At 42.9% G+C, this 10,000-nt stretch overlaps 1 protein-coding gene across 2 annotated transcripts in view; it reads right to left on the reverse strand.

Moving 5' to 3' along the window:
* itgb2 (integrin, beta 2) overlaps positions 1-10,000 on the reverse strand; it is a 12,666-nt gene that overhangs the window by 1,585 nt on the left and 1,081 nt on the right. The window contains exons 1-13 of one of the 2 annotated variants that reach the window (XM_030785875.1): positions 7,579-7,633; positions 5,505-5,596; positions 4,872-5,070; positions 4,596-4,769; positions 4,242-4,483; positions 3,596-3,754; positions 3,336-3,431; positions 2,335-2,424; positions 2,006-2,137; positions 1,622-1,812; positions 1,008-1,240; positions 495-714; positions 48-256 (exon numbers count right to left, since the gene is read on the reverse strand). In XM_030785875.1, coding sequence (XP_030641735.1) covers positions 48-256; positions 495-714; positions 1,008-1,240; positions 1,622-1,812; positions 2,006-2,137; positions 2,335-2,424; positions 3,336-3,431; positions 3,596-3,754; positions 4,242-4,483; positions 4,596-4,769; positions 4,872-5,070; positions 5,505-5,596; positions 7,579-7,633 — 2,092 coding nt within the window. Of the gene's footprint in view, positions 1-47; positions 257-494; positions 715-1,007; positions 1,241-1,621; positions 1,813-2,005; positions 2,138-2,334; positions 2,425-3,335; positions 3,432-3,595; positions 3,755-4,241; positions 4,484-4,595; positions 4,770-4,871; positions 5,071-5,504; positions 5,597-7,578; positions 7,637-10,000 lie in introns of those variants that run through there. The other variant, XM_030785876.1, reaches the window with a different exon arrangement.

Below are 10,000 nucleotides of genomic sequence, written 5' to 3' on the forward strand. Positions count from 1 at the left end.
CTTGTCGTTAGACAAAGGCTCGGTAAAGTGCCCAGAAGACACCCTACCTCTAGTCTTTAGGATCTCAGCGATGTACTTCTCCAGGCCGTTGTCCTCGGTCATGGAAAACAACATCCAACAACCCTCGCTGTCTTTCACACGACACTGCCAGTTCTCAGGCTTCTTGTCCAGTCTCTCCACCATGTGGGCCTTGATGTGGCTGCAGTTACCACAGGACTGCTGCTCTTTTTTAAAGCCCAGACACTCGATACAGGCCCTGGACAAAGGCAAATTGCAAAAAGGCAAATGAAAAGACAGAGGGTGAGATCTGGCTAGATCTGATTATCCATATCCATTATACCAGAATAAGCAGGAACAGGCATCAAAGGAGATAGGGCATAAATACTAGAGAAGCCCGGTTCACATGACTTTTACTGCTGAGGACGGACGGTCGGCCTGTGTTCACTGACGACTTAAATATCAGTGATGACGGCGGCACCGACTCAGGTTCTTACCCCGAGCGTTGACAAGGAGGCTCGCAGGTCGGGCACCTCCGACAGAAGGGTTTCTTGTAATCTCCTAAGCACTCGCACTGGTTGCACACGCACTTGCCACGCCCGTGACACACCGTGCCGTCGCGCCCTTTGCATTTCTCCTCTGATTTTTTGCAATGACAGGCCGAGCCCTCGTAGCCCTCGTGGCACTTACAGGTGCCACACACACAGTCCCCATTGCCTTCAATGTGAAGAGAAAGAACATGTTACTATTACAGCTACAGAGCCACAAAACTAGTTCAAACCAGTTGAAAACAATTTTAAAAAATTGTGTGTGTGGAGAGCACCTGTATATACATAGGTTGCCCTGCACGCTGACCTAAGGGACATATATATATACATATATATATATATATGTGGGGGTGTGTGTGTATGTATGTATGTATGTATATATATATACATATATTGCACACACACGCGTGCACGTGCACACACACACACACACACACACACACACAAGTGGTCCATGATTACCTCCACATAGTTGGTTCTGGAACTTCTCGCAGTGTTCGTTATCGCATTCACAGTGTTGGCCGTAGTAGAAGCTGCCGCTCTCGGTGGCGTGGCACTGACACCTTCCACAGACGCAGTCTCCCCGGCCCTCACACTCAGTACCGTTGTCTCTCCGGCAGGCTGCCCTGAGAGAGCTCTCGTCTCTTTTCCCCACCTCACACTCACACCTCTGCCCGACAAAACCCTCATCACAGCTACACCGAGACAGAGAGCGAGAGAGCGAGAGAGAGAGAGAGAGAGAGAGAGAGAGAGAGCGAGAGAGAGAGAGAGAGAGAGAGAGACAGAGAGACAGAGAGAGCGAGCGAATGGGAGAGAGAGAGACAGAGAGAGAGAGAGAGAGAGAGAGAGAGCGAGAGAGAGAGAGAGAGAGAGAGCGAGAGAGAGAGCGAGAGAGAGAGAGAGAGAGAGAGAGAGAGAGAGAATCACAAATCATCACTTTTTCTTTTTTCTTTTTCTTTTCTTTTTTTTTTTTTTTTTTTCAAAATGTGACGGAAAGCCTTCGTGTCGAGCGGTCCTGAAAGAAGTGTGAGGTGTGTCCGCGGTGTGCAGAAAAGAAAGACAAAAGGCCCTCGCACCTGCACCCTCCACACACCACGTGGCCTTTTCCGTTACAGTGGGGGGACGATGGGTTCTTGGCATCATCGCACCGGCACTCACAGCGGGTGGAAACGTGGACTGTCATTCGGTCCTGGAAGCCCAGAGGGCCGATCCGAAAACTTGTGTCTCCGATGCACTTGTCCACTTGAACATTCACAGTGAAGGTTACCTATCGGGGGGGGGGGGCCCAAAACTCATCTTTAAGAGATGTTTCGGTATAAGCGTTTGAAAACGTCATCAAACAGAAATGAGTAACGCTTTAAATAAATAAAAAAATAAAAAGTTGAAGACAACAGCTGTGAAAAGCTTGTCATTAAAGTCTGCTGGATTAAAGTACTTTCCGGGAGTGCAGACGTCCTTACCTCTTCATTGATTTTCACTCCGTTGCAGGTTCCTTGGTCGGAGAACACGCCGCCCTTACATGACGAGTACTGGACCGTCAAGTGCTCAGGCAGCTGCTCCTCATGTCTGACAATCACAGTTGAGGACAGATTCTGAAAAATCAACCCCCCCCCGCACCCCACCACCACAACAGAGCGGACAAACGGATTAATGACAGGGAAGAAAAAAAACGTATGCTCTTATAATTCAGGTCCTGTTCCAATTTAAACATCTGGATACATCTGGATTTTGCTGTTTACATCAAATATTTGCAAGACAACACCAGAAATGTTTGTGGTTATATACTCACGTTGTATGCCTCTCGAATTAGTTCTATAACATTACTAGAATCAGAGTCTAGCACACCAACTTCAGACTTGGGTATTAACCTACTCAGCTCCTGAGGAGGAAGAAAAAGAGGGACAGTTTTTGTTGGTTCTGCTGTTTTAACTTCTACCACCAGTGAGAGAAAGAAAGAGAGAGAGAGAGAGAGAGAGAGAGAGAGAGAGAGAGTAGATCAAAGTTGTTTCTTTAGCAACAATAACAACAACTATTACTATTTCTACTACTGCTACTGCTATGAGAACTGCAGGAAAATGCTGATATTTCTTACATGAACCACAGAACACAGTTGCACTTGAGATGTACATATATTCAAATAATAATATAGACTTAGTTTTATACTAACATAACAACATATTATCATTACAATCATGTCATATCATGCAGAAAATTATTTATTACATAAACTGTGGTAAACAGTTGTGCAAACTACTGGTGAACTATGTCAGGTACTTTAGCATCTTCAGAAGTATGTCATTTAAAACACACACACACACACACACACACACATCACACGGACGGACAGACACACACACACACACACACACACACACACACACACACACCACATGCACACAAACATGCAAACGCTAAATGTCACGTACTTTAGCATCTTCAGAAGTATGTCATTTAAAACACACACACACACACACCACACATGCACATGCAAAGGCATGCGCACGCACACATACATGCACATACTAAACGTCAGGTACTTTAGCATCTTCAGAAATATGTTATTTAAAATACACACACACACGCATGCACACGCGCGCGCACACACACACACACACAGGCACAGACACACACACACACACACACTATGTCAGGTACTTTGGCATCTTCAGAAGTATGTCATTTAAAACACATACACACTACACACACACACACACACGCATGCACACGCGCACACACACAGACACACAAGCAAGCAAGCAAACACAAAATACATGACGATTAGATGCTTACCCTGTAAACATCCTCCACGTTTTTAGTGACAGCAAAAATAGGCTGGATATTGTTCTCCGCTAATTTGATAGCGACCTGACCGACTGATGGGTAATCCTGTAACAGTCATTTGAACCGTATGTAGTGTCATTCACAACGTGAGTACAGTTGTAAGACTCTGATATATTTTTTAAGGTTTCTAAATAACCCTAAAGTTGAAAGGACAGTGAGGTGGGTTTCACTAGAGTCTGGTTTCGTTCTCTGTGATTTCTGCGACATACCAGTTCGTTGCTCTTGCCGTACATGAAGTTTTTGTCCAAATGACAGCTCTCATCGTTCGGCTCTAGAATTGCAGCGAGTTTTCCATCGCCAGCCATGTGAAACCCAGCATCTGTTGCTAGAACCAGCAGCCGAGTGCTGTTTCCCCAGCCGATTTTATCCTGTACAACAAAACATTGTCAACATCCTCATACGACAACTTGTCATAGTACATTCCCTGCATTTGCCTTCTCAGCCAATAAATGTAAAGTACAGAGTGGAGTAAACGGCAGAGTACTGCCTTTGGCATCTGTTAAACTGAAGCGCAACACACACAGTCAGTGTTAACGGTGACAGTTTTGCAAGTCCAGAAGCTACTGCAAAGCCGGTCACAGGTTCAATTGCGCCCTTTAGTGTTATCTTAAAAGCATGCACATCTTTATACACTCCGTAAAACTGGAAAGAAGTGTCACTATTCTATGACACATGTTAATCTTTCTTCCGCTCTCTCTACTACTGCATGGTACGGGCTATGCTCTCTGCCACCCAACACTCCTTTGCACGGAAGTTAAATCGGTTGATTCATGATATCAGGCTAATTCAGACTCAAGACGTCGTACTACGTGTGTACACTTAGTACTACCGGTGGGACAACGGCACCGCACTCACCCCGCAGACTGCCGCCTGCATAATAGCATCCAGACTTCCCTCTGGGGTGTCCAGATTTCCCGATATTTGTTGCTGTGACACCATGGTGGAAAACGTCGCTGTGCTATCTGTCAGGCTAAGGACATGCTTGTATCCAAATGCTGCCTGACAAGACCCTTCTTTCTCTGGACACGGTCTCCGAAGCTTCTCTTCATTTGTGTCCGTAAATGGAAGAACAGTTTTGTCGACAAATGAGCCGAAGCCTGCAGAAAACGAACCGATCGTGATTCAGTCACCACAAGTTTGAAAAGTTTTTTTTTTTTGTTTGTTTTTTAGGATGATGATAATTTGTCATTCAATGTGTTATCACATTACCTATTCTAGCTCTTCCTGTGGTGAGTTTCTTCAGTGTCTCAAGTAATGTATTGCCCAGTTTTTTGACGTTTTCCAGATCATCCTTCATGGAATAGGACAGGTCCATCAAATAGTAAAGGTCCACAGGGTAACCCTCTGCCCTTTTAAACTTGAGCTCAAATGTGAAAGGCACACCTGAAAGAGAGAAGACAAGAAAAAAAATGACCCGTTTACATCCGTTAGTTAGGTACAGTACCGTTTATTTTTGGCTTTTGTTTTGAGTTTTGAGCAGCGTACCTGGTCTGAGCTGCAGTTTGATCTCTTGGGGTTGGATCTGGACGGGGTCACGGCCACGTGTAGAGGACAGGGGCTTATCTTTCAGACGATTCATATTATTAAGAGGAGAAACAATATCGTTCTCTGGGCATCCTTTACTGACCAGTGCTTCTTTGGTGTTACATCTTACTGCCTCTTGCTCTCCAGGCTTGGTAAAGTTCTAATGGTGAAGAGGGACAGAAGATAACGCTCAGGGCCCAAGAGATCATACAGCAACTGTACAAATATACACACCACATCGGAAGACTAGTCTCAGAGGTCTATCTATCTATCTATCTATCTATCTATCTATCTATCTATCTATGTGTCTGTCTGTCTATCTGTCCATTTGTCTATCTGTTTATGTGTCTGTCTGTCAGTCTGTGTGGACACGTCATATGGACTAATGTGAGATACTGATGTTCTGCTCTGTAGCATGCTGGGGGAGTATGTAGGTATGCTGACAAAACTACGCAATACATAGAATCAAAGCCAGTGAAACAAACGCACAAGGCTTGAGAGGAGAATACAAATGAGTGCCTTGCAAGGCGTGAATATTTGCTCTTTTAAAATGCAGATGTGAGGGTGCTTGAATTGAAGGAGCACACTCCTTACCAAAAATTTGCACCATACACAGGTTGGTCCTGTTTTGATGCAGTCTGCGCATGTGTTCACAACTGCTGAGGAACACAGATCCTGCGATTGGACTGGGAGGAACAAGAAAACATCATAATTGAAGACTGTGGTGACATTTAGTCTTATACACACACACACACACACACACACACACATATGCGCATGCACACGTGCGCACACGCGCGCACACACACACACACACACACACACACACACTCGCGCATGCACATGCACACACAGCTCACACACACACACTCGCACACGCACATGCACACACGCACACGCGCATGCGCACGCACACACACATGCATGGGCACGCACACGCACACGCGCATGCGCACACACACACACGTGCACGGGCACGCACACGCACAGGCACGCACACACACATGCACGCACACACCACCGACATTGTAGTCTACTGAATAATCTAGGTCTGCTGTAAATTTTGTTGAAAATAAGAGTTAAAAACAGTTGCAGTTCTATGTTTACAAAACTGTAGTATCACAGACCTATATTAGATGAGCATTGACTATCACTGTAGAACTTCTTAAAGCATACAGCGATTTATTAACTGAATTGCCACATACCCAAATGTAGACAACGGCTAGAATCAATCAACCACAGTCCAAAAAAAAATCTATGGAGTATGCATTTTTTCCAATGGTGAAGTAATCGAATTGTTTCAAATAGATTCTTCTTTTTTCTTCTTCCGTTTTTTTTAAATTTTAACATTAATTAAAGTGTCATTTCATTTGCTTTGGTTTGTGACGTGTAGAAACCTGACTTAAACGGACTTACAGATGAGAGGGCGCTCTCTATATTTGAACCCACATTTTTTGGTTTAGACAAGATAACAGATTGTTTCATAATTGTCTTGAAAGGCATCTGAGGTCATAGTTGCTTGACTTTGTTGAATTCCTTTTTTTTTTTTTGGCTTTCAATAAAGTTTTACAAGCAGGAGCGGTCAAGTGAGTTGGCACCTGCCAGCCATCAGCATGCCTTCATGATGTTGGCTTGATCGTCCTATGAATCATATAAGATTTATTCCTACTATTTATATATTGTCTATTCACACTCGTCTGGTAACGGAGGATGAGCAAAGTAAGAATTTCATTGTACAGTGTAACTGCCTGTTTTGCTGTGCACATGACAATAAAACTCTTGAATCTTGAATCTTGAATCAGTTACAGTAATACCAACTGTACTGAAATGGTATTTTCAGTGATATTGCTCATGTGCGAGAGACAAAAAAAAAAGAAAAAAGAATAGCAGTTGTGACATCACATTTTTGCACTGACAGCCTTGTCTTTAACGGATCCACTGACAGCTGAGCCCCTGGCTTCATTAACCAGGGGTTTTGAGGGGTAGGTATTAACCAAAATGTGCAATGTGGACAGCCTCTCTGGGCCGCAAAGTGTGTCATGTCATTTATAAGTGGAAGATCATGCAAGAGAAATAAACACAGCAAAAAAAAAAAGCAAAACAACAACAACAACAACAACAACAACAGGAAAGAAGCCTGGAAATGTAACAGTTTACTCATTTAATAATTACATCACACTGTTCCAGTTCCGTAACTGGGGATTGTGAGTATTGTTATACTGACATTTAATTTCTGAGAGTGAGCCTATGTTTAATCTCTACCCTGTTTCCTGGGGAGGGAAACATGATGTAACTCTCCTCCTCACCCCCCCTCTTTCCTCCCTGTCTCCAAGCCTCCCTTCTTTCTGTTTACTGAGGCTTCATCATCTTTTAAGTCACATTTCCTCAACCCACAACATTTTATGTTTACACAACCTGAGGCTGACTTCTTAAGCGAATCTTTTAGTAATTAAAGATGAACATCAGACAAACATTAGACATCACGTTCTTTCAGTCTGTCACGTTTGCCTGACGTGCGCTAAGAGAATTTCTTTTTAATGGTAAGTCAGATTCACATAGCGAAGATTTAAGCAGCCAGCAGCCGATATTTGCCTAAACCTTAATGGTTTCCATAAGTTTTGATTATTTTATCAAATGTGATGTGCAGTTGTGTGTAATGTTTCCATACCGTATTCTCCAATCAGCAGTAGGACCAGGATCCTCAGACATACCCCCTGATGCATTTCCTAATGAACAGTAAAATGTTTTTCATTAATTAATGGCACAACTTGCACCACTGATCAAGTCCACAGTAATGATGCCTTGACTTTCCTGGTGTCACATTTACTGCCGCGCAGTGTGCACCCAGGATCTGCAGCACTTGCGATAAATATGCATATAAAATCAGGAAGTTTGTTGCGTTGCTTAGCTCAAGTAGCTAAAATCAAAGGAAAAAAAAAAATATATATATGTATATATATATATATATAAAAAAACGTCATCCATGTCATGTACCTTCTGAAATCAACTCTGAAATTTGTGTAGCGCTGTTCACGGAAAGAGAAGAAAAGAAAAAAAAAAAGCATATGGGCCCTATCTTGCTGTAGCTGCAATCAGCTGCTTTCTCTGAGGCGGTTGACACTCGTGAGTGGACAGGCTGATTGCCTTAAATGGCCATGAAGACAACGTACTAAAAGCTATATTGCATCATCTCTTTGCTTTTTGGTACGCAGAGACAATGCTCACTCCTCCATTTTCTGAAGTAAATGAAAGCTTTGAGCAACAATGGAAAAAATAAAGAAATTTTATCATACATACAACTTCCCCTGCTCAGTAATAAACACCTGCTTTAGCTTATTTTAAATTGTACTGATTTTAATTAATTACCAACACGAATTTCACTTCAGACCCAAACCACAGTTTGAAAACAGTCATGTTTCTTGTGCAAAGTGATTCAAAAATACCATTAAATCTTGATACATCAGACAGCAGCTACAGACTCAAACAGTCAGACAGACTCTCTCTCTCTCTTTCTCTCTCTCTCTCTCTCTCTCTCTCTCTCTCTGTCCTTCTCGCTCTCTCTTTCTCTCTCTCTCTCTCTCTGTCCTTCTCTCTCTCTCTGTCCTTCTCTCTCTCTCTCTCTCTCTCTCTCTCTCTCTCTCTCTTTCTCCCTCTCTCTCTCCCTCTCTCTCTTTCTCCCTCTCTCTCTCTCACACACACACACACGCACACACACAAAGACAGGCACACAAACGCACAAATATCAAATATCTTGGCAGAGGCTACTGAGATTGCCACAACCAATCTACTGAAGTCTGATTTACAGAGGTACATGTATTTTAATACGTTTTTGCTGGTTGCAACCATGACATGCTTAAATGCTTTGCATTTCTTTCTTTCTTTTTCATCAAAGTTGTGTCAGTTAAAGATAACAAACACAGGAAATCCAAGATCCTGTCACTGTCACTTTCACACACACTACACCCGTGTGGTTGTTCTAAAAAGCTGGTTGTCATTCAGCGTATATCAAACAAACCAGTAGAAGCTGTGTAATTATATGCATATCCAATAGGCAAGCTTTTGTTCTTGTCACACTTATGTCCTCAATTCATGGATGCAGCACAAAACCTTACGTTGAGTTGAATTCTTTTGACCCCACATGAGGTTCGATGCTGCACTAGTTAATGAAGATTTTTCTAAAGGAAGTGATGGTTAACTTACTCTAAACCAGGCTCACATACCTGACCCACCACATTTTAAAACTCACTTGGTGGTTTCAACTAAAAAAAAGCCAAACAAACAAACAAACAACAGCAACAACAACAACAAAAAACAGTTAAACATGGGGACGGTTTTCACAAGCTGACGGAATGTTTTTGAAGTAAACCAAGTGGATGGAAATACTATCCATTCCTAACCAAGACTGTGTTGCTTCCACTAATGTTGTTTTATTAAAACACTTTGGTGTTGAGAAACACAGATCGGGAGGAAACAGAGCGACAGCCAGCCCTGGTTTCCTGCTCGTCATTTCAACTTTCTTAGCCAAAGAAAGCTGAAGAAAAGCTAAAAAAAAGCTCTCTTAACTGTCTTTACCTGGCCTTTGACAAAACATGAATAAATATAACAAGCATCTACTGTGTACAATGTTTTCAGCCCTTACTGGGCCATAAGAACAACAAACATTTCAGTAGTCTGTTCAGAAGCTAAACTACAGGCCATATTTGACTGCCCTTCTCATGTGTGCTCAGTTGTTTCTGGCTGAGGTTGAAGTGTTGGTATGAAACCAGCTCACTCCCTGTGTCTGGCCACAGCACTAACTGAAAAAGCAAAAACCGAAAACCAAAACGAACAAACAAAACTACTACAAATCAGTACTAACTACGCTGACTTTACACGGGTTCCTTGCAGACAGCATTCCTGTTTATCGTGATAGGCAGTTTTGAGTCAATTTGATCCGAAGTGCTGCACTCACTGCATGTGTAGAGATTTGGCAGCTGATACAGAACCACGTGGGAGAAAAAACAGCGGGTGGTCGTGTTAAAACGGTCTAAATGAGAAGGGTTTGCTGCCTCAAACTGTCGTCTCAGTTTCGTTCTTACTGACAGAGCAGG

The sequence above is a fragment of the Chanos chanos genome, chromosome 10 (assembly GCF_902362185.1).
Source record: "Chanos chanos chromosome 10, fChaCha1.1, whole genome shotgun sequence".
Classification (NCBI taxonomy): domain Eukaryota; kingdom Metazoa; phylum Chordata; class Actinopteri; order Gonorynchiformes; family Chanidae; genus Chanos; species Chanos chanos.